Source organism: Typopeltis vanoorti, chromosome 7 (genome assembly GCF_054136105.1).
Source record: "Typopeltis vanoorti isolate ZY-2024b chromosome 7, IOZ_Tvanoo_1.0, whole genome shotgun sequence".
In the NCBI taxonomy this organism is placed as follows: domain Eukaryota; kingdom Metazoa; phylum Arthropoda; class Arachnida; order Uropygi; family Thelyphonidae; genus Typopeltis; species Typopeltis vanoorti.
The window spans coordinates 152,661,155-152,686,732 of NC_143555.1; the positions used below are offsets into that span (position 1 = coordinate 152,661,155).

Here is a 25,578-nt window from a genome sequence, read left to right on the forward strand (position 1 = left end):
TCAATCCACCAACATCTTGGTCTTCCTCTGGGTCGTTTTCCTGCCAACCTGGCAGAGAACACTTGTTTTGCTAATCTTTCCTCGCCCATTCTGCTTAAGTGACCATACCACCTGAGATTAGCTCTGCTAATGCATTCCTGGATGCTGACAATGTCAAGTTCTTTCCTAATATCCTCGTTTTTAATATGATATTGCCATTGATGCCATCTGTTCACGCCTATAATCTTTCTAAGGACTCTAATATCTGTGGTCTCTAGTCTTTGGTCAAATGTTTTACTTCTGACCCAGCTCTCAGATCCATAAATTAAAACTGGTTTGAACACTGTCTTGTAGACAGCTAATTTAGTGTTCCGACTAATTTCTCTCTTATTCCATATGAATTTATTCAATTGACTTCCCACCATACCAGCTTTGCTGATTTTGTTGTCTATTTCTATATTTAATTTACCATCTTCAGTAAAAATCGTGCCTAAATAGCTGAAATGTTTTACTTGTTCCACAGGTTCTCCATTCACAACACAGTTGACATTTTCAATGATTCTGCCTATTTTCATTGTCTTTGTCTTTTTATTGCTGACCTTCATACCATATCTATTACAACAGCTATTCAATTTACTCAGAGAATCTTGCAGACTTGTAGCAGATTTATTTAGAAGTATAACATCATCTGCATAGAGCACATTAACATCTCCAATTTTGATATCATGTTTAATACCACTTTCCTTCATAATGTGATCCATATAGATAATGAATAACAGAGGGGATAACGTACATATTTGTCACACACCAGATTTAACATTAAACCATCTTCCTGTACTTCCTTCAATTCTAACTGCTGACTTACAACTCAGTTAAAGACTAAGTACACCATATAACTGTAGTGTATTGAATAGCTTCTCTCTTGGCACCTTGTCATATGCCTTTTCCAGATCGACAAAACTTAAATACAGATCTTTGTTATATTCCCATGCTTTCTCGAATATTTGTCGTAAAGTGAAGATCTGATCCTGACAGCCTCTATTTGGCCTGAATCCAGCTTGTTCTTCACCTAGCTTTTCTTCCACAATTCTTCTCATCCGTTTCTCAAGTATACTACTTGCATAGATCTTGCCAGGAACACTCAGTAGGGAAATACCTCTGTAATTCTCACATTCAGTTTTATTTCCCTTTTTATATATGGGTACTATGAGAGCTCTACTCCAGTCATCGGGAATTCGTCACTCTGTCCAGGCTTTCTGAACTATGCAGTGCAGCCACTGTAAGACTCTTATACCACCATACTTCAGCATTTCTGGTCGAATATCATCTACTCCTACTGCCTTTCCACATTTCAATCCTTTGATGGCTTTTTCTACTTCTAGTATGGATATGTATTCCTGCCTGCATGCCTGGTCAGTGTTTTTTAACCACTGTGCTGTCATCACTGCTTCTTTCATTTAGCAGTTTTTCAAAGTAATTACTCCATACTTCAAGGATATCTTTTTACAGCACTCTTTCCTCCATTCCTAAGCTTCTTCAACAACCTCCAGAATATTTTACCACCTTCTTGATATTTTTTTTTTATATTCTTGCCAAAGTCCACCCATGACTTTTGTTTAGCTAGTTTTACACAGTGTTTAGCATTCTTGCATTTGTCTCTGTATTCTCTAAGAGCACAAGCTGACTTATTTGACAGGAACTTTTGATATGCTTTCTTCTTTTCCTTCACTGCCTCTTTAACTTCCTGTGTCCACCAGGAAGTTCTGATTTTTTTATCCTTGCACACAACCTCACCACATGCCGCTCTGGCAGAATCAATCAATGTTTTCTTCAGAGTTTGCCACTGAATCTCCAAGGTTTGATTCCTGTTCTCAAACTATTTCATTTTTTCTTCAATAATCTTTATGTATTTTAGCCTACAGCTCACATCTGAGAGCTGCTCAACTTTTATTCGCTTTAAAACTTTCTTACATGTTATTCTTTTCGATATGAAATTCAATTTTATCTTGCTCAAGACTAAATAGTGATCGCTTCCAATTTCAAATCCTCTGTACACTCTGGTGTTCTGCAGCAGGGAGAAAACATCACTATCAACAATAACATAGTCAATGAGACTTTTTTTATTCCTAGCCTCTTCTCTCCATGTGAATTTGTGCACATTTTTATGTTGGAACATGGTGTTAGTAATAACCAGTCCATGTCCTGAGCAGAAATCCAACAGATATTTGCCATTATTATTAACTTTGGTCTTTTCTCCAAATTTTCCCAAAATATTTCTATCATCTAAGGCGCATTCTACCGTATCAATCCACCTATATCTTGGTTTTCCTCTGGGTCGTTTTCCTGCCAACCTGGCAGAGAACACTTGTTTTGCTAATCTTTCCTTGCCCATTCTGTTTAAGTGACCATGCCACCTGAGATCAGCTCTGCTAATGCATTCCTGGATGCTGACAATGTCAAGTTCTTTCCTAATATCCTCGTTTTTAATATGATATTACCATTGATGCCATTTGTTCATGCCTCTAATCTTTCTCAGCACTCTCATATCTACCGTCTCTAGTCTTTGATCAAGTGTTTTACTTCTGACCCAGCTCTCAGATCCATAAGTTAAAACTGGTTTGAACACTGTCTTATATACAGCTAATTTAGTGTTCCGACTTTCTCTCTTATTCCATATGAATTTATTCAATTTACTTCGTACCATACCTGCTTTGCTGATTCTGTTGTCTATTTCCATGTTTAATTTACCATCTTCAGAAAAAATCGTGCCGACCCAGCTCTCAGATCCATAAGTTAAAACTGGTTTGAACACTGTCTTATATACAGCTAATTTAGTGTTCCGACTTTCTCTCTTATTCCATATGAATTTATTCAATTTACTTCGTACCATACCTGCTTTGCTGATTCTGTTGTCTATTTCCATGTTTAATTTACCATCTTCAGAAAAAATCGTGCCTAAGTAGCTGAAATATTTTACTCATTCCACAGGTTCCCCGTTCACAACACAGTTGATATTTTCAATGATTCTATCTATTTTCATTGTCTTTATCGTTTTATTGCTGACCTTCATACCATATCTATTACAACAGTTATTCAGTTTAGTCAGGGAATCTTGGAAACTTGTAGCGGATTATATTTAGAAGTATAACATCGTCCAAAGTAAGCAAAGAGCTGACATTAACATCTCCAATTCTGATATAATGTTTAATACTGCTTTCCTTCATAATGTGATCCATATGGATAATGAATAACAGAGGGGATAATGTACATCCTTGATCTCACACCAGATTTAACATTAAACCATCCTCCTGTACTTCCTTCAATTCTAACTACTGATTTACAGACTAAGTATTGCTTGATATAATGACCCATTTATGCCATATAACTGTAGCGTATTGAATATCTTCTCTCTTGCCACCTTGTCATATGCCTTTTCCAGATCAACAAAACTTAAATACAGATCTTTCTTATATTCCCATGCTTTCTCAACTATTTGTTGTAAAGTGAAAATCTGATCCTGACAGCCTTTATTTGGCCTGAATCCAGCTTGATCTTCACCAAGCTTTTCTTCCACAATTCTTCTCATCTGTTTCTCAAGTATGCTTGCATAGATATTGCCAGGAACACTCAGTAGGGAAATACCTCTGTAATTCTCACATTCAGTTTTGTTTCCCTTTTTATATATGGGCACTATTAGAGCTCTACTGCAATCATTGGGAATTCGTCCCTCTGTCCAGGTTTTCTGAACTATTCAGTGCAGCCACTGTAAGACTTTTATACCACCATACTTCAGCATTTCTTGTCGAATATCATCTACTCCTGCTGCTTTTCAATATTTCAAGCCTTCGATGGCTTTTAAGTATGGATATGTATTCCTGACTGTATGCCTGTTGAGTGTTTTTTACCACTGTGCTGTCACTGCTTGTGTCATTTAGCAATTTTTTGAAGTAATTACTCCATACTTCAAGGATATCTTTTTCTCCTGTTTTCATGTCATCTCTAACTCCTTTTGCATCACTCCATTTCTAAGCTTCTTCAACAACCTCCAGAATATCTTACCACCTTCTTGATATTTATTTTCTATGTTCTTGTTAATGTCCTCCCCTGACTTTTGTTTAGCTAGTTTTACACAATGTTTAGCTTTCTTACATTTGTCTCTGTATTCTCTAAGAGCACAAGCTGACTTATTTGACAGGAAATTTTGATATGCTTTTTTCTTTTCCTTCATTGCCTCTTTAACTTCATTTGTCCATCATGGAGTTCTGATTTTTCTATCCTTGCAGACAACCTTACCATATGCCTCTCTGGCTGAATCAGTCTAGGGGTTTTCTTCAAGGCTTGCCACTGAATCTCCAAGGTTTGGTTCCTGTTCTCAAACTCTTTCATTTTTTCTTTAATAATCTTTGTGTATTTTAGTCTACAGTTCACACCTGAGAGCTGCTCAACTTTTATTCGCTTTAAAACTTTCTTACTTGTTATTCTTTTCAATATGAAATTCAATTTTATCCTGCTCAAGACTAAATAGTGATCGTTTCCAATTTCAAATCCTCTGTACACTCTGGTGTCCTGCACCAGGGAGAAAATATCACTATCAACAATAACATAGTCAATGAGACTTTTCTTATTCCTTGCCTCTTCTCTCCATGAGCATGTAAGAAAGTTTTAAAGTGAATAAAAGTTGAGCAGCTCTCAGATGTAAACTGTAGGCTTAATTTCACAAATATTATTCAAGAAAAAATGAAAGAGTTTGAGAACAAGAACCAAACTTTGATATTCAGCAGCAAGTCCTAAAGAAAACATTGATTGATTCAGCCAGAGAGGCATCTGGTGAGGTTGTCTGTAAGGATAGAAAAATCAGAACTTCATAGTTGACACAGGAAGTTAAAGAGGCAGTGAAGGAAAAGAAGAAAGCATATCAAAAGTTCCTGTCAAATAAGTCAGCTTGTGCTCTTAGAGAATATAGAGACAAATGCAAGAATGCAAAACACTGTGTTAAACTAGCTAAACAAAAGTCATGGGAGGACTTTGGTAAGAATATAGAAAATGAATATCAAGAAGGTGGCATGATATTCTGGAGGTTGTTGAAGAAGCTCAGATATGGAGGAAAGAGTGCTGTAAAAGGAATTAGGAATGATAAAGTGACATGAAAACAGTAGAAAAAGATATCTTTGAAGTATGGAGTAATTACTTCAAAAAAATTGCGAAATTAAACAAGCAGTGATGACAGCACAGTGATAAAAAAAAAAACCACTGAGCTATGCAGTCAGGAATACATAACCATACTTGAAGTAGAAAAAGCCGTCAAAAGCCTGAAATGTGGAAAGGCTGCAGGAGTAGATGATATTCGACAGGAAATGCTCAAGCATGGAGGTATAAAAGGCTTACAGTGGCTGCACTGCATAGTTCAGAAGGCTTGGGCAGAGTGACAAATTCCAGATGATTGGAGTAGAGCTCTCATACTACCTATATATAAAAGGGAAAATAAAACTGAATGTGAGACTTATAGCAGTATTTCCGTACTGAGTGTCCCTGGTAAGATATATGCAGGTATATTGGAGAAACGGTTGAAAAGGATTGTTGAAGAGAAGCTTGGTGAAGAACAAGCTGGATTCATGCCAAATAGTGGCTGCCAGGATCAGATTTTCACTTTACGACAGATAGTTAAGAAATCATGGGAATATAACAAACATCTGTATTTAAGTTTCGTAGATCTGGAAAAGCCATATGACAAGGTGCCAAGAGAGGAGCTATTCAAAACGTTACAGTTATATAGTGTCAATGAGGATTATATCAAGCAATACTTAGTCTTTATTTGAGTTGTAAGTCAGCAGTTAGAATTGAAGAACATTCAGGAAGGTGGTTTAATGTTAAATCTGGTGTCAGACAAGGATGTACATTACCCCCTCTGCTATTCATTATCTTTATTGTTTCCATTATGAAGGAAAATGGTATTAGACCTGTTATCAAAATTGGAGATGTTAATGTCAGCTCTTTGCTTTTTTGTGGGTGATGTTATACTTCTAAATATATCTGCTATGAGTCTGCAAGATTCCCTGAATTGAATAATTGTTGAGCTAAGTCAAGAAAGTAGGCAGAACCATTGAAAATATTAACTGCATTGTAAATGAAGAACCCATAGAGCAAGTAAACATTTCAGCTACTTATTCATGCTTTCGAGTGAAGATGGTAAATTAAATATGGACATAGACAACAGAATCAACAGAGCTGGTATGGTAGAAAGTCAACTGAATAAATTTATCTGGAATAAGAGAGAAATTAGCCAAATTCCTAAATTAGCTGTATACAAGACAGTGTTCAAACCAATTTTAACTTATGGATCTGAGAGCTGGGTCAGAAGTAAAATACTTTACCAAAGACTCTAGACTGCCGATATGACAATCCCAAGATAGATTAATGGCAGGAACAGATGGCATCAATGGCAACATCATATTAAAAAATGAGGATATTAGAAAAGAACTTGACATTGTCATTATCAGGGAATGCATTAGCAGAGCTAATCTCAGGTGGTATGGTCACTTCAACAGAATAGGAGAGGACAGATTAGCAAAACAAGTGTTCTCTGCCAGGTTGGCAGGAAGAAGATCCAGAGGAAGACCAAGATATGGGTGGATTGATAGAGTAAAATGTGCCTTAGAAAACAGAAATATAAGATCTGATAATATTGGAGTCTTGACAGGTAACAGACTGATTTGGAGGGAAATTGTTTATGGGGAGTTAGTAATGATGTAAATTTTTCATGTAGTACTATCATATCCTGTACACCCCCTTGAGAGTATATATATCAGGAATTTGATAATGATTATGATGACGTTTTCTATATCATGAAGCTGTTTCATATAATACTATAAGTTTTAGACAATTTTACCAAAACAAAATCTTGAAACTGGTATGCTAGATGTATTGATGAATGTGTAAAAATGTGCCTACTTGATGCAGAAAGGACATGTGACATAGTCAGGAAAGCTCCAACTATGCACAGCATATTTGTGAAACACAATTCAGCATTAGTGTGTTAACTTCCTTTCACCAATCAGTTTTCCTGCAAATTAGTCAGAACTCCATTATTGTCAGCTCTAACATTTCATTACTAACTTGCTATTGACAATTTTCCTCTAAATTAACGTTACTGTCAGGCATCCAGTATTTTCATATCTTATATTTCTGTCTTCTGCGGCACTTCTTACTCTTTCAATCCACCTATATCTTGGTCTTCCACTGGGTCTTTTTACTGCAATCTGAGCCAAAAAATAATTTTTTGTTAACATTTACTTTTCCATTCTGTTTCTGATCAAACCACCTGAGATTAGCACTTCTAATACATTCTGACTGCTAACAAGCTCAAGTTCTTTCCTATTATCCTCAGTTTTAATATGTTTCTTCTGTTAGTACAGTTTTTTTCTCAACACTCACCATTGTTGGCGAGGGGGGACATCAAAATCTTTGAGGCGTTGAAGTGGGATTGATCCAAAAAACGTTGGGTAATACTGTGGTAATACCATCTGTTCACTCCCACAGGGGGGGGTTGAATATTTTGGAGGGCAGTTAGAAAATGATGTTGTATTCGTCACTTCTTCACTTGATATATTCAAAACACTTACCATTGTTGCCGAGGGGGGACATCAAAATCTTTGAGGCAGGGCATGATCCAAAAAACTTTTGGAAATACTGTGTTAATACTATCTCTTCACTCCCATAATCTTTCTCAGAAGGCTCATGTGTTGTCTTCAGTCTTTGATTGAGTGTTTTATTTCTGATCACACTCTCAGATCTGCAAGTTAAAACTGGTTTGAATAATGTATACTGATTTGACTAATTTCATCATCATCATCATTGATTTCTTGATATGTACAATCATGGGATGTACTGGCTATTATGACTGTACAATTTTCCTCTAAATTAATGTTATCTGTCAGGCATCCAGTATTTTCACATTACTAATCTCCTATCAACAGTTTTCCTCCAAATTAGTCTGTTACTAATTTATTTTATTCTATATAACTTGATTCATTTCTTTTATTTGGTTCCCACTAATGAAAGGTTATTAATACATTTGTACCATGACTGGAATAAGAATTTTTTTTTTTCATTTTTTATCAAATTTATATATTTCTTTGTAATTTTTTATTCATTTTACATAGAATGGAAACCCTGTTCTAGAAACCAAACATGAAATTTTTTCAAGGCGACTTTAGGCCTCCAATAAGTCATTTGAATTAAAACCATATCATCTTTGCTAATTCTGTTGTCTATGACCATTTTTAATTTGCCATCTTCACAAAAAATTGTGCCTAAATAGCTGAAATATTTTCCTTGTTCTATAGTTTTATCCTTTGTCTTTTTATTGCTGATTTTCATACGAAACTTATTATGGCATTTATTCAGTTCACTTAGGGAACCTTTCAGACTTGTAGAGATAATGTATACCCTTCTCTAACATCTGATTTAATATCAAACCATCTTTCCTTACCCCCTGCATTTCTAACTGCTGATTTACAGCTTAAATTAGATTATATATTATTCAATATAATGTCCCATTTACACCATATAGAGTACAGTTGTTTGAAATGCTAAATTTATAATTCTGGTATTTTGCACATCTTCACTTTTAGTACCCTGCCCTATGCATGTTCTAGATCTACACAATTTAAATACAGATCCTTGTTATATTCTCATGATTTCTCAAGTGAAAGTGAAATTTCTTAAAGTGAAAATCTGATCCTGACCACTTCTGTTTAGCCTGAACCCAGTTTGTTATTTTCCAAGCTTCTTTCCACAATTTTTCTTTACCGTTTCTTAAGTATGCTTGCATAAATCTCACTAGGAATGCCCAGCTGGAAAATTCCTCTGTAATACTAACATCCAGCTTTATTTGTCTTTTTATGGATGGATACTATGAGAGCTCTGCTTCAATCATCTGGAATTCATCCTTCTAGCAATGTCTTTCAAATTATGCAGTGTAGGCACTGTAAAACTTTTGTACCTCCATATTTGAGCTTTTCTTGTCAAATTTCGTCTACTTCAGCTGCCTTTCCACATTTCAGATTTTTGCTTGATTTTTTTTTACCCAAATTGATATGTGCTTCTAATTACATTCCTGTTGAGTGTTTTCTCCCACCATGCTCTCACTGCTAGTTTCATTTAACAGCCTTCAGAATAATTACTCCAGACATGTAGAATATCTTTATATTCAGTTTTCATGTTTATCATCTCTGATTACTTTTACAATACTCTTTCTTCCATACCTAGCCTTTCCAGTAGCCTCAAGAACATTTTGTCACCTTATTAATATTTATCTTCTGTATTCTAACCAAAATCCCATGGCTTTCGTTAAGTTACTTTTAAACATTAATTCACTTTCTTACATTTATTTGTGTATCTGAATCTATGCTTCACCTCTGAAAAGTGCTTGACTTTGATTCTGTTTAAAATTTTCATATATACTTTTCTTTTCAATATGATATTCAATTTTATCTTGTCCCAAACTAAATGCGGATCACTTCCTGTTTCATATCCTCTCTGTACTCTTGTGTACTGAACTAGCACGAAGATAATGCCATCAACAATAACATAGTCAATTAGACTTTCTCATATCTTGTGTCTTCTCTCGATGTGAATTTGTGCATATCTTTATGCTACAATGTTGGATTCTGAATGAAGAGAAATTGAAATTATTAATACTCCCTTCAGAATCCAACATAATCAACCATATCATAAGCTACATTTGTAGATAATATTTAATGTAAATCTCTTGTTATAAACTATTATTCATATAATTACCTTTGAGTTTTTTTTATTTAATTAATTAATCTAGGATATGTATTAATAATGGAAAGGACTCTGTATAAAAATAACGTTCAGATTATTTTATTTATTCCTATATTGATAGAAGAATTTGTGTTCATCATATTTAATTATATATTTTAATTGAAAAATATCCTTTTATTTATGTTGTTGTTTATTATTTTAACGGTATAATAGAACACAGAAACTAAGTAAATAATTAATTTATTAACTTGATGCTGATATTTCGCTGGTGTTATAACCAGCATCTTCAGAGCACAAAGCCACTGTTTGTCACAATACGCAAGACTAAAACAACATGGTGTACTTAAACAAAATTGTAGCAGCAACACAAAGACTAGAGTCCTGATTTTGGTGCCCTCTATCTGAAAAAAAAAAAAAAGCTATCATATATTACTAGAGTCCTAGAAAAGTGCTAGTTTTTTCTTAATATGACTGTCTCCCAGATCTTCGGTAAGTTAATACAGCCATATTTGTTGAGATTTGGAGTGTGTTTTAGGGCTTCTGTCACCTCTAAGAACAATCTCTCTGATTTATATGGGTTTCTGTGTAGTACTTTTGTGTTTTTCCAGTTGATCCTGTGTGCAGGGGTATCCAGAGCATGGTCTGCTAGGCCTGACTTCCCATAATGATAATTTCGGACGTATCTTTTATGTTCGCTGATGCGGATGTTCACAGTTCTTCCTGTTTGACCATAGTAGGCTTGATTGCATGAGCAGGGTACTTGGTAGACTCCTGGATGTGATAAAGGAGAAATGCTGTCCTTGGGTGAGCGGATGAGGGTGGCTAATTTGCTACATGGTCTGAATGTAGTGTGTAGTTTATGTTTATTGAGAATTCTTGAGATCTTTTCGGATGTAAGGGATGGTGACTGTTTTGTTGTAGTTCTCTGTGGTGGATGGTGGAAGGGGTTTCTTAGGAGTGTTTAGTATTTTGTTTATTTTATGTGGATTGTAGCCGTTGGCCAAGAAGGTGTGGCGTAAGTGAGTCAGTTCAGCAGTAAGAGCCTTGTCATTGGAAAAGATTGCTCTTGCTCTATGGGTTAGCGTTTTTAATATGCCATATTGTTGTGAAGGATGATGGTGTGATTGTTTGCGTAAGTATCTGCATGTATGTGTGGGTTTTCTAAAAACTGAAAATGATAAGGAACCATCTGGGAGACGTGTGATGAGTGTATCCAGGAAGGGTAGACAGTTGTTGGCTTCCAGTTCCATAGTAAAGTGGATTTTTGGATGTTGGCTATTTAAATGTGCTAAGAATGTTTTCAATGTCTCAGGGCCATGTGGCCAAATAGCAAGCACATCATCAACATAGCGTAGCCAAAGTGTTGGTTTGAGAGTGGCTGTATTGATTGCTTGTTTTTCCAGGTGTTCTATGTAAAAGTTGGCTGGGGGGGGGAAGGGGGGAGCCCATGGCTCTCCCATCAATTTGTTTGTATATTTTCCCTTTCCGTGTGAAATATCCTGCATGTATTGTGAATTTGAATAGTTCAAATATATCAGGGGGGGGAAGTGTGACTTCAGTAGATTGAGGGTTTCTATTAGTGGTACATTTGTGAATAGTGAAGTGATGTCAAAGCTTACTATTAAGTCTGAGCTTTTTAGGGTAAGGTGTTGTAAGATGCTTTTTAGGTGTGCTGAATTTTTGACAAAGGAGGGAGAATTGTTAGTGAGAGTGTAGCTTCGCTAAATGTCTAGCCAGTTTGTATGTGGGACTATTTATACTGTCCACAATTGGGCATAGGGGTGTGCCTGGTTTGTGAATTTTTGGTGCCCCATAGATCCTCGGTGTTTTAACATGGAAGGGTTTGAGTTTGTTAACTGTGTCTTGGGCCAGGAAGTGACTTTTTTCAATAATTTTCGTGCCTTATTCTTTTGTGTGTTGGTGGGATTGCGATCTATAATTTTGTATGTTGACTGATCTTGTAATAGTGTGTGCATTTTGTTTTCATATTCAGTTGTGTCCATCACCACGGTTGCATTTCCTTTGTCTGCTTTTGTTATGATAATCTGGCTGTTGTTGTGTAGCTCTTTTATAGCAATGAATTCCTTATGTGGGATATTATTTTTGGGAGGCTTGGACTTGATTAGGATGTTGGTCACATCTAAATGTATGTTGTTAGCTATTGTTGGAGGCAGGTCGTATATTCCTCGTTCGATGGACGCCATTATTTCGGCTTTTGGAACTTGCTTGGGAGTTATGGCAAAGTTGTGCCCTCGACTTAAAGCAGTCTTGGCTTCTTTGCTTAAGGTGAGTGACGATAGATTCACGACCACGAGGTCTTGTTGTAATTGCAGTCGTTGTATGGTGTTCCATTGTTGGAGATTTTCAAACTTATTTTGGTGCCGGTTTTTGACTCTGTCGAATTCTTTTTTTGCCGTTGCGTCGGTGATGTTCTCTAAGATCTGCCAAAGTTCCATATTTAGAATATTATGCAGTGATTCTCGTAATGCGCTGATGGTTGCATTTGCTTTTGCTAATTCCAGGCGAGTGGTGTTAATCTGTTCACATAAAAGCGCTACACTCACTCGTTTATAGATGCGTTGGGCTTTGGCCGAGTGGAACTTGTTTTTGATTTTAAAACAGTTCGGTATTAATTTGGTGTCTCAGCACCTCTTTAAGAAAGCTAACCTGTTTAGTTGCCGCGCCAATTTCAACTTCCACTTACCATATTGTCGTGTCTTGCGTACGATATCGTCTCCGTGAAGAATCCTTAAACGTGTGGACAGACTTATGTGTTTGTCGAACATGTTGTTTATTATTTTAACGGTATAATAGAACACAGAAACTAGTTAAATAATTAATTTATTAACTTGATGATGATATTTCGCTAGTGTTATAACCAGCATCTTCAGAGCACAAAGCCACTGTTTGTCACAATACGCGAGACTAAAACAACATGGTGTACTTAAACAAAATTGTAGCAGCAACACAAAGACTAGAGTCCTGATTTTGGTGCCCTCTATCTGGAAAAAAAAAAAAAAAGCTATCATATATTACTAGAGTCCTAGAAAAGTGCTAGTTTTTTCTGAATATGACTGTCTCCCAGATCTTCGGCAAGTTAATACAGCCATATTTGTTGAGATTTGGAGTGTGATTATGTCCACATCCCTCCATAATACTCTTCCTTCAGCATCTTTGATCTGCCTCACATGTAAGATGTCCTTAGCTGCTTTATTTCTTCATTTCACTAGTTGGTAAATTTTTCTCTGTCCTTCCTTTGTTTCTAATTGATCATACAGATCTTGATATGCCATGGCCTTCGCCTGTGCCACAACTCTCTTGGCTTCTTGCTTTCTCTCTTTGTACACCTCTCTGTCCTCTTCCACTCTTGACTCATCCCACTTCTGCTTTGTCTTCCTCTTAGCTGTCACTGCCACTTGTACATCATTATTCCACCACCAACCCTCCTTCTGCTCTCTAATCTTTCCAGATGTCTCACCAAGCACCTCGATTGCACAGCTCAGGATTACTTTTGAATTATGTTTCTACCAATCTTGTACACTTTCCAGTCCATCTGAAATCCTCTCTAACACTCTCTCCCTAAAACGATTCCTCACACTCTCCTCTTTTAAGCTAAACCACTTAATTGTCTTCATCCCATGGCAACCAGAAGTTCTTATCTTCGATCTTATTTTAAAGTCTGCGCACAGCAGTCGGTGTTGTTGTGCTACTTGATCTGTTGAAATTACTTTACAATTTGTCACAACCTTAATTGTTATCTAAATGTTATCAAATGTTCTTCCCTCTTGAAGAAAAACGAGTTCACAATTGCCAGATCAAACGCTACTGCAAAGTCCACAACCCTCTCTCCTTCCTGGTTCATCATTCCCACTCCGTGGCCACCATGCACCCTTTCACAGTCTCTATTCTGTCTTCCTATGTGCCCGTTCAAGTCTCCTCCGACAATCACCATCTCATTTTCTTCCGATTCCCTCATTTCTTCATCTAACACGTTCCAGAACTCATCTTTTTCCTTTGCTGTACAACCAACTTGTGGGGCATATATACATAATACGACCACCCGCTCTTCTCCAAGACCCAATTTCATTCGCATGATCCTGTCGTTCCTTCTACCCACGTCCAGTACTTCACCCTTCATTCTGCCACACACCACAATTCCTACACCATTTCTTCCCTCGTTATTCGCTCCAGAGTAGAACAATTTATATCCATCTCCCAGTTCCTTTGCCTTTCCCCCCCTTCCACCTTGTCTCCTGCACACATAAGATGTCCAACTTCCTCTTCCTCATCATGTCTGCCACCTCTCTTCCCCTTCCAGTCATGCTTCCAACATTCAGTGTTCCCACTCGCAACATCCTGTCCACCTGCTGGGCTTGCTTCTTTAACCGCACCCGCCCTTGATGCGGTAGCCCTCGTCCATTTCTCGCAGCTGTAGGGCGATGTGGCTGCTGTCGCTTAAGGGGTACGCCCTAGCCCTTATATCATTTTCTCTTTGACTTATAATCATAGTTTGAGCTGGCATTGAAGTTTTCCGACTGGATGCCCTTCCTGACATCAACCCTCGCATTTATCCGGGCTTGGGACCGGCACCTATTGAGGCTAGCTTGCCTCCTTCAGCGGCTGCAAGACAAAATGACTTAGTAAGATAGGAAAGACTCACCCCTAGCCCTCGAATACTCTAATAGCATCAGGGGGAAGGAGCAAGGAGAGGAGAAAGAAGCAAAGAAAGAAGAGGAGGGACCAGTCTACAGAATAATATTACATGAAGTAAGGCATGGTTCAACATCAGGTACCTCGGGTTTGCCATGCCCGTATCCACTAAAGTGAGCCCTTGAGGTAGGATAGATAAAGAATATTATTGTAAAAATATTTGCTGTGAATTTCAGTGATAAAGAACTTTAGAACTATCTTTGCCTATTAGGGAGAAATTAGATTTTGAAGCTCAGTGTTTAATACCAAAAATTAAGTGAATGTTATGTATAGTTGAACTGAGTTAATTTGGCATTATCTTGTATCCAAAGTATGCTTATGTATATATTATATAACCTTCCATTAAATGTTTTGTTTTATTGATTTCAATTTGTTGTTAGCCTGATTCTTTTCCACTGCACCGTTCATAAAATTATCGGACCAAGTGGGAACCTCAAATGTTAATGTAAAATTCGGCCTATATATAAATATCATCATCATCATCATCAAATTCCTGCCATGTACCCTCAAGGGGTGTACAGGATATGACAGTACTACATGAAAAATTACATCATTACTAACTTCCTATCTACAATTTTCCTCCAAATCAGTCTGTTACTTGTCAAGACTAACATTATCAGATCTTATATTTCGATCTTAGTCTAAGGCACTTTGTACCGTATCAATCCACCTATATCTTGGTCTTCCTCTGGGTCGTTTTCCTGCCAACCTGGCAGAGAACACTTGTTTTGCTAATCTAGACTGCTAAAGTTAATTAATATTTGATTACACTATTTTGCATAGACTAATCTGAATATAGGGTAGTGCAGTATAATAGAAATTTCCCTATATTTGGATTAGTAATCAACATACAATTAATTAACCTTAATAAGAACAACATTAAAGCAAGATGGCAGATCAAAAGACAAGAAGGATGATCCAACAACAACATGGCTATTATATCCTGAACAGAAATCCAGCAGGTACTTACCAGCATTATTAGCTTTGCTTACTCTTTTCCAAATTTTCGGGAACATTTCTACAGGTACCTTGATATGAAGGTCGAAACGTTGAGTGTTGATTTTGGTTTATATTAAACTAAAGTTTTACTTAAACACAGTACTTGTCTCCATAATTTTCCAAAATGTATTATGATCACTGTGTAAGCCTAAAAAAAAAGGATTTCTATAGGTCTGATAATCATTTCCTACTCTGCTGTTTAAACCCCCAACATGGACCAACTCTTGTTTTTGTGTGTGTGTGTGTGTGTGTGTGTGTGTGTGTGTGTGTGTGTGTGTGTGTGTGTGTGTGTGTGTGTGTGTGTGTGTGTGTGTGTGTTAGTAGCCTTTTTTTTTTTAATGATTTAAAATGTCCCTTACTTCTTTCTTAGTAGAATTTCTGTGGGATCATAGGCACATGTGTCTCATTGTCCAATTCCATATTTTGATACTTGTGTTTGCCCATATCAGTCTTACTTCATATTTCCTGCCATTCAAGATTTAGTGTTGAATACTATAACTATTCCTTCTTTTCTCTGATCATTATTGTCTGTGTTTGTTGCTTAGAAGAATCTTACCTGTTTTTTAATTTTTTTTGTAATTTTATTTGTTTTTTACATAGTTTGGAAATCTTGTTCTAGAGACCAAATATGGAACTTTTTCAAGGCTACTTCAGGGCCTGCAATAAGACAATTGCATGTATCCCTCCCCATGTCAGGATTTGAACCCACAGCCTGTTGGTTGGAGAGAAGATATGCTTACCACTTGGCCAACCAGGCTGGCCTTGGACTGCATCGCCCTGCACACCCTGCTGAAATCTTGTCTTTTTTTTCTATCATCCTGACATCCGACAAGTATTTGATGTCAGGATATTTTCATTTTCAACTTCCTTTATTTTACTCCCATAATATTTGTGTACCTGAGTTTACAGTTTACCTCCATAAGCTGCCTAACTTTGATTCTTTTTTAAAACTTTCTTCTTTTTTTTTTAATATGATATTCATTTTTATCCCTTTTTAATATCAGTTCTACATACATAGCACAGTAGTCTTGTGGGGATGGGGGGGGCAAGTGATTAGAAAGAAGAAAAGGAATCTGATAATGTCTTTCTTAAAGAACTGGAGGTTATATTCACTGGGGGGGGGGATTGTATGATGCGACAATTCCAAAGTACATAGTTATATGGAATGGAAGAAGATAATGAGAAATTGGTTTTTTTTTTTTTTAATTTGGAGCTGAACAGTAGTAGAAACTTCTGTAAGCTGATGTTGTGAGTTTGGATTTGTTTCATTAGCTGACTTTTTTTCATCTTTGACCATTGTTCCCTGACAAAAACAGCAGGAGCCATGTTTAACTGAGCAACACTCTAGCCAGCATGACATTTCATCTTATTGTGCTGCCATTGTCTTTTGGTTGGAGCCAACAGAAAAGTTTGGTTAGCTAAACCTCAAATTACCACCTCCTCGTTTGTTTGATATTAAGTAACAGACTGCTTGAAAAGAATAAATAAGGCTTGGACATTAGATCAGAAGTTCTGGTATGTTCTCCACATTCTTCAAAAGGCCATGTGAAGGTCTTCTTCCAACTCCTGGATGTTACAAGATTAATATTACTTGGGAATCAATGATCAATGTTGAAATTCGTTACAGCTCTTTGAAGAGAAATCTTGCTTTAGTGGCAAGTGAATATTGCGATTTCTCTCTGTCTTGGTGACAGATCTTTTTTTATTTATTTTTATTTTTACAAACATTACTGAAAAGAAAAGTACAATTGCATTGCAATTAACTGTATTATTTCATATGGCCGTTATAGACAGAAACTGCTAAGTGTAGTTATAAACAATTATGGTAACACATAGGTATATGAACAATCCTAGATGTTTATGCAGACATGCTCACAGAATTTTGCATAAAAATATATTACAGTAATTAAAATAAATTTATAAAAAAAATTGTTGGTATTACAAATGAAATATTTAATTGGATTGCAACCTGATTCTTAGTGTAGGTAACCAAGCTAATACCTCTATTAATGATGTTATTAAGTTTTTTTTAGGCTTTTAAAGTTGCATAAATGAATAAAAAAAATATTTATCTCTTTGTTTTGTACCATTTGTCATTACTTTATGATAATAATATAGTTGAAGAATTATCTTGATATTTGTATATTTTCAGGAGTTCTTGCCACTGGTGATAGTTATAAGAATATTCATATATGGAAGCCGCATGAAGGAGGAATATGGCATGTAGATCAGAGGCCTTATGTTGCACATAATTCATCTGTGGAAGATCTCCAGTGGTCGCCAAATGAAGCAAATGTATGTATTTCCACGATATAATTCTTGATTATGTGGATGTGTATTCAATAGTATTTGCTAATACTCTAATCACTAAAATTTCAATTTTCCTTGCACTTTAGGAATGACAAGTGAGGTGCATGCATTCATTTTACTGAAAGCTTACAATTCATCAAGTTTCATGGATCAGATCTATGTTTCGTGAATTTCAAAAAACAGTGTATAAATGAAACTAATGTGTTGCTTACATTCGTTGCTTCAGATGACTTGAATGTTTGTTACGTAACGTTTTAGTGATAATAAATTATTTTCTTTGGTAAATTGAAGGTGTTTTCTCCTGTAATGTATCCAAAATATCTGCCATTCATTACATATTAAACCTAAGTTCTTAGTATCTGGTGCCAAAGGTTTATCAGACCTGTAATCCTTTTTATATGATCTGCCTTGACTCAGTATTTCCTTCCATAGTTTTCCTAATTTTGATGGCACTACTACTCACGTATACTTTATCACATACTATCTAATTACCAAAACAGTGAGATAATCTTACTTGCGGATTTCAACATCCATGATTCACACTAACAATCCTTTTCTTGTGCTCTAGAATCAGCATTCATGCTGTATTTCCTATGTAAGCTGTTACACTTATCTACCATGTATCTAACTGCATAGAAACATGCCTTTAATGCATAAATGAATAAAAAAAGTTTATCTCTTTGTTCTCCACCATTTTCCATTACCTTATGATAATAATATCTTAAATTATATAGCCTGTCCCTAAAAAGAGAAGTAAAAGTCAGCCATTAAACTATTATCTCATTGCACTCACTTCAGTACTCTCAAAAGTGATATGAAAGTCATCAATGAACAGCTTCTTCACAAACTGAAGACCCATCGGTTAGTAATCATAATGCTATTCTCATTGTACAGCCGACCTCGTTGCTAATCTTTCCAACCTTTGAACACAGACCATGAAAAGATCTGGAGAAACTTGTTATTACTCTCGATATTTCAAAACTTATTGTGTTTGGTGTCAAGGTTTTCTTACCAAACTACCACCTTATGATCTCCTCTTGCCATTTGTGATTGGATTGCTAGTTTCCTCTCTGGTCATTCAGTGTGTGTTACAGTGAACGACTTCCTCTCATTTTCTGCAAACTGATTGGACAGCTAGATGAAAGTCTCTCCCAATTTTCTGCATTCCATTCTACTTTCAGCTTTTACTCATCCATTGCATTCCAGAAATCATAATTTCATATTGCCATCTCTTCCTTCCTTCTTCTTATTAGTACTAGATTACCCATTGTTCTGTACCCTTGCACATGCTTTTCCTTCTATACATTAATGACTTTTCTCTGACTTCAAATCCTATCCATAGTTTTACTGATGACAATACTTTCTTTTCTTCTTCATTCTAGAAATCTTGTAGTGCTTAAACAATTCAAGCTCATCCAAAACCACTGCCTAAAACGCTGATCTCCCCATTATTTTTAAGTGGGGGTGAAGATAATCTAGTGAATTTCAGTGCTCTCAAAATACAATCCTTATTACCTGGAAGAGCCTCCATAGCTCATTCAGTATAGACAAAGCCCGTTGGTTGGAAAGACCTGGGTTTGATTCCTATCCATGATGTGAGGAACCTTTATTTGGTCTGTTTCAACTAAAGGTGAGTTATCCAGTCTCATACTTAGGTAGGGGGTTTTTTCACCCAGAAAGTTGGGTTTTTCTTCCCTCAGAACAGTCGAACTGGTCCTGCGAACACGCACAGATTTACAGTCATAAGATATATACTAAATCCCTAATAAGTACCATCATTTTTTATTTTGGTTTAACCATTAAGAATACAATTTGGTCAGCTAAATCCCAAATTGCCAGCCGATCCTCGTTCGTTCAGTATCAAAGTAGATACCCAACAGGGTGCACCACGAGAAGGTGAGGATTGGACATTAGGTCAGAAGCCCTGGTCGGTTCTCCGCATTCCTTTAAAGGCTATGTGGAGGTCTCCTCTCAGTTATACAGCTTTGACCCTCAGCAAAGCTGGTATGGTGGGAAGTCAATTGAATAAATTCATACGGAATAAGAGAGAAATTAGTCGGAACACTAAATTTGCGGTATACAAGACAGTGTTCAAACCAGTTTTAACTTATGGATCTGTGAGCTGGGTCAGAAGTAAAACACTTGACCAAAGACTAGAGACCAGAGATATGAGAGTCCTGAGAAAGATTAGAGGTGTGAACAGACGGCATCAATTTCAATATCATATTAAAATCGAGGATATTAGGAAAGAACTTGACATTGTCAGCATCCAGGAATGTGTTAGCAGAGCTAACGGTATGACCATAACAGGTGGTATGGTCACTTAAACAGAATGTGCGAGGAAAGATTAGCAAAACAAGTGTTCTCTGCCAGGTTGGCAGATAAACGACCCAGAGGAAGACCAAGATATAGGTGGATTGATACGGTACAAAGTGCCTTAGACGATAGAAATATAAGATCTCATAATGTTGGAGTCTTGACAAGTAACAGACTGATTTGGAGGGAAATTGTAGATAGGAAGTTAGTAATGATGTAATTTTTTCATGTAGTACTGTCATATCCTGTACACCCCTTGAGGGTACATGGCAGGAATTTGATGATGATGATGATCCCTCATAAGGAGACCCCCGAAGGGATGGGGGGAGAAAGAGGAGGGAATCTCATACAAATAAATAAATTCATCATCAAATTCCTGCCATGTACCCTCAAGGAGTGTACAGGATATGATAGTACTACATGAAAAAAATTACATCATTACTAACTTCCTATCTACAATTTTCCTCCAAATCAATCTCTTATTTCTCAAGACTCCAACATTATCAGATCTTATATTTTTGTCGTCTAAAGCACTTTGTACCGTATCAATCCAGCTATATCTTGGTCTTTCTCTGGGTCGTTTACCTGTCAACCTGGCAGAGAACACTTGTTTTGCTAATCTTTCTTCGCCCATTCTGTTTAAGTGACCATACCACCTGAGATTAGCTCTGCTAATGCATTCCTAGATGCTCAAATATCAAGTTCTTTCCTAATATTCTCATTTTTAATATGATATTGCCGTTGATGCCATCTGGTCACGCCTCTAATCTTTCTCAGGATTCTCATATCTGCGGTCTCTAGTCTTTGGTCAAGTGTTTTACTTCTGACCCAGCTCTCAGATCCATAAGTTAAAACTGGTTTGAACACTGTCTTGTATACAGCTAATTTAGTGTTCCGACTAATTTCTCTCTTATTCCGTATCAATTTATTCAATGGACTTCCCACTATACCAGCTTTGCTGATTCTGTTGTCTATTTCTATATTTAATTTACCATCCTCAGTAAAAATCATGCCTAAGTAGCTGAAAGTTTTACTTGTTCCATAGGTTCTCCATTCACAACGCAGTTGACATTTTCAATGATTCTGCCTATTTTCATTGTCTTTGTCTTTTATTTAGAAGTATAACATCGTCCGCATAAAGCAAAGAGCTGACATTAACATCTCCAATTCTGATATCATGTTTAATACCGCTTTCCTTCATAATATGATCCATATGGATAATGAATAACAGAGGGAATAATGTACATCCTTGTCTCACACCAGATTTAACATTAAACCATCTTCCTGTATTTCCTTCAATTCTAATTGCTGACTTACGACTCAAATACAGACTAAGTATTGCTTGATATAATGACCCATTGATACCATATAACTGTAGTGTATTGAATAGCTTCTCTCTTGGCATCTTGTCACATGCCCTTTCCAGATCAACAAAACTTAAATACAAATCTTTGTTATATTCCCATACTTTCTCGACTATTTGTCGTAAAGTGAAGATCTGTTCCTGACAGCCTCTATTTGGCCTGAATCCAGCTTGTTCTTCATCGAGCTTTTCTTCCACAATTCTTCTCAACCGTTTGTCAAGTATACTTACATAGATCTTGCCAGGAACACTCAGTAGGGAAATATCTCTGTAATTCTCACATTCAGTTTTATTTCCCTTTTTATATATGGGTACTATGAGAGCTCTACTCCATTCATCGAGAATTCGTCCCTCTGTCCAGTCTATGCTGTGCAGCCACTGTAAGACTCTTATACCATCATACTTCAGCATTTCTGGTTGAATATCATCTACTCCTGCTGCCTTTCCACATTTCAAGACTTTGATGGCTTTTCCTACTTCAGTATGGATATGTATTCCTGACTGCATGCCTGGTCACTGTTTTTTACCACTGTGATGTCATCACTGCTTGTATCATTTAGCAGTTTTTCAAAGTAATTACTTCATACTTCAAGGATATCTTTTTCTCTTGTTTTCATGTCACCTTTATCATCTCTAACTCCTTTTACAGCACTCTTTCCTCCATTCCTAAGCTCCAGAATATTTTGCCACCTTGTTGATATTTATTTTCTATATTCTTACCAAAGTCCTCTCATGACTTTTGTTTAGCTAGTTTTACACAGTGTTTTGCATTCTTGCAGTTGGCTCTATATTCTCTAAGAGCACAAGCTGACTTATTTGACAGGAACTTTTGATATGCTTTCTTCATTTCTTTCACTGCCTCTTTAACTTCCTGTGTCCACTAGGGAGTTCTGATTTGTTTATCCTTGCAGACAACCTCACCACATGCCTCTCTGGCAGAATCAATGAATGTTTTCTTCAGAGTTTGCTACTGAATCTCCAAAGTTTGATTCCTGTTCTCAAACTCTTTCATTTTTTCTTCAATAATCTTTGTGTATTTTAGTCTACAGTTCACATCTGAGAGCTGCTCAACTTTTATTCGCTTTGAAACTTTCTTACATGTTATTCTTTTCAATATGAAATTCAATTTTATCCTTCTCAAGACTAAATAGTGATTGCTTCCAATTTCAAATCCTCTGTACACTCTGGTGTCCTGCACCAGGGAGAAAACATCACTATCAACAATGACATAGTCAATGATACTTTTCTTATTCCTAGCCTCTTCTCTCCATGTGAATTTGTGCACATTTTTATGTTGGAACATGGTGTTAGTAATAACCAGTCCATGTATTGAGCAGAAATCCAACAGATATTTTCCATTCTTATTAGCTTTGCTCTTTTCTCCAAATTTTCCCAAAGTATTTTTGTATGTCTCACAAATTATTTCCTACTCTGCTATTTAGATCCTCAACAAGGACCAACTTTTCCTTTTTCATTTTGTCAGTTGCTTTTTCTAAAGCCTCAAAAAATTCCTCCACTTCTACCTTAGTAGAACCTTCTGTGGGACCATAGGCACAAATAAGTCTCATTGTACAGTTCCCCATTCTCATATTTGCCCACATTACTCTACTTGAGTAATGTGGGCAAACTGACTACCATTCAAGATTAGCCTTGTATTTTGTGTTGAATACTATGGCTAATCCTTCTTTTCCTTGATTGTCATTGCCTGAATATAACATTTTGTATTTATTGCTCAGAAAGATTTCACCAGTTTTGTCTCTTTTGTTTCAGTCACCCCTATTATGTCAATCTGGTACTTATGTAATTCTTCAGCTAGCTGCATTTCTTTGCCATTCAGGCTTCTTACGTTGATAGTACCGATCTTTAACTCTGGTGATGTTGAGTTGGGGTTTGTTTTCAGATTTGTTCCAGTAGCTGACTTTTCGCTGTTCGCCCTGGTTCCCTGGGGAAAACAACTTGGGCCTTGTTTAAACGGGCAACGCCCCAGCCGCCATGAAATTTTGTCATGTTATACCATCATTTTTTATTTTGGTTTAACCAATAAGAATGTAATTTGGTCGGCTAAATCCCAAATTGCCAGTCCATCCTCATTCGTTCAGTATCCAAGTAGATACCCAATAGGGTGCACCACGAGAAGGTGAGGATTGGACATTAGTTCAGAAGCCCTGGTCGGTTCTCTGCATTCCTTTAAAGGCTATGTGGAGGTCTCCTCTCAGTTATACAACTTTGACCCTTAAGCACCCCTAATAAATAAATTACCTGGAAGAAAGATCCTACTTCACTCATTCTTACTTTTGATATATTTGATTTAATCAAGATCACTTTCCTTTTGTACTGTCTTTCATATCTGGTTTTTGGTTAAACATTCTGTTCATCTTTTAACACTTTATAAATCCCAAATCAATATGATCGGAATTATATTTGGGATGGTTGGTACACTATCCCAAATACGATTGATTGCCTCAACTCTGCAAGAGTTGGAAGAGAATGATATGTGCTCTCTCTCTAATGCCATCTGGATTAGGGAGAGAGCACATAGAGTAATTTTGGTGAGAGTATGGATTGGCAGAATTTGTACCAGGCCAGGGACCAGAAGATATTATTACTGCAAGATGCAAGTTTTCTGCATATACTACTCTCATAGTCAGACTTAGTGGTTGTTTTTCTGTTCTTGCAGACTTCAATGTAGTCTGAGAATTAAATTGAAGTTTTTGTCTCAGTCTACCTCCAATATGCTAGTTTTTTACTTTGACTGTCTTAGCATACCATACCTTGGATAAACAATATCCTTAAACTTGGATATTGGTTGGGATTTCTTAAAGGAATAGGAAATAAAGGCCCTCATTCCACATGGATGATTTTTGTAAGACAATAACAGCAGATATCAAGAACTGGAAACAGTAATCTGACTATGGAAAGGAGGAACAGAAGTCCCAGAGGTCCTCCCATTTGACATTGTTGTAATGCCAAAGAACATTGAGAATTGCTGATTTAAAGGAATTCCACTAGAGAAAACTTATATAGATTATGATCCAAGGTATCAAGAGGAGAAGTAATCTCAGCAGTGTACCTAGAAGAACTGATTAAGAAAATATCTGTTAGGTGATTGGAGAGGATGGTTTACTTTTTGCTTAGTAGATTTCTTTTATTTTTTTAATTTTGGGGGGATTTTTTGAGGGAGGTTACATTTTTATTTTAACCATAGTTAACACAATATGCATTTGAGTTTACTATCATGTTATACTCAGAAAGATTGTGTCCAAGAATTGCTTCAGAGTCGGTTAGCTGATTCACATATTGTGTGTGTCAAAGATAACTACTGATTCTGAAGCATGGAAGTTCCATATAAAGATTGCCATCTTTTTCTTTTTCTATATCTCTACAGAGATAGTTAAGAAATAAAAAATATCCTTTTGGCCTACAGAGAAAGTGGAGGAGGAAATGATGACTGGATTGGACATATAACTTCAGTGAAATTAGAATCCTATGGTGATCCCAAACATGTGAAGTTATTCAGCCTAGAGTGTGCAAATACTGTGATTGAGAGAAAAAGAATTGAGGAGAAGAAAGAAAGTTTTGTTTTTAATTGGATTCAAATATTTGCAGATTGCACTTATTAGGAACATTAGAAGTAAGTTATTTCAAAGAATAGCAAAATTAATACTGATGATTCGGATGAACATCAACTATGGAAATATCTGTAGAAAATAAGTACAACTAAATCTCTGCATAAAAAATGGAGAGTGAAAAGTAGAGAGTAATAATATAACACACGAATATTTTGATCTGAAACTTATAGATTATCCTCATAAACAGTGGTAGATTTCACAAATGAGGTAATGAGCCATATGCTAGAAATGGTAATAATAATTTGAAGTTGGTGTTGGGGAGGGGGGACATTATTTACAATTACTCTGGATAAGACTTTCCCAAATTTTGATGAGGAAACAGGAAAGGGTCAGCTGTAATTTTTTTTTTTTTATTTATTTATTTATTTTTTATTTTATTTTATTTATTTATTTATTTTTTTTAACAAATACCACTAAGAATGAATCTTAGAACTTGCATAGATTGATTTCTTGATATGTAAATTTTATATGGTATTTCCAATATAT

The 25,578-nt window shown here is 36.3% G+C and overlaps 1 protein-coding gene across 1 annotated transcript in view; it reads left to right on the forward strand.

Annotated features, from left to right (window-relative positions):
• l(2)09851 (WD repeat-containing protein 1 l(2)09851) overlaps positions 1 to 25,578 on the forward strand; it is a 64,617-nt gene that overhangs the window by 27,767 nt on the left and 11,272 nt on the right. The window contains exon 4 of the mRNA XM_090396200.1: positions 17,627 to 17,769. Within this exon, the coding sequence (XP_090252326.1) occupies positions 17,627 to 17,769 (143 nt within the window). The remainder of the gene's footprint in view (positions 1 to 17,626; positions 17,770 to 25,578) is intronic.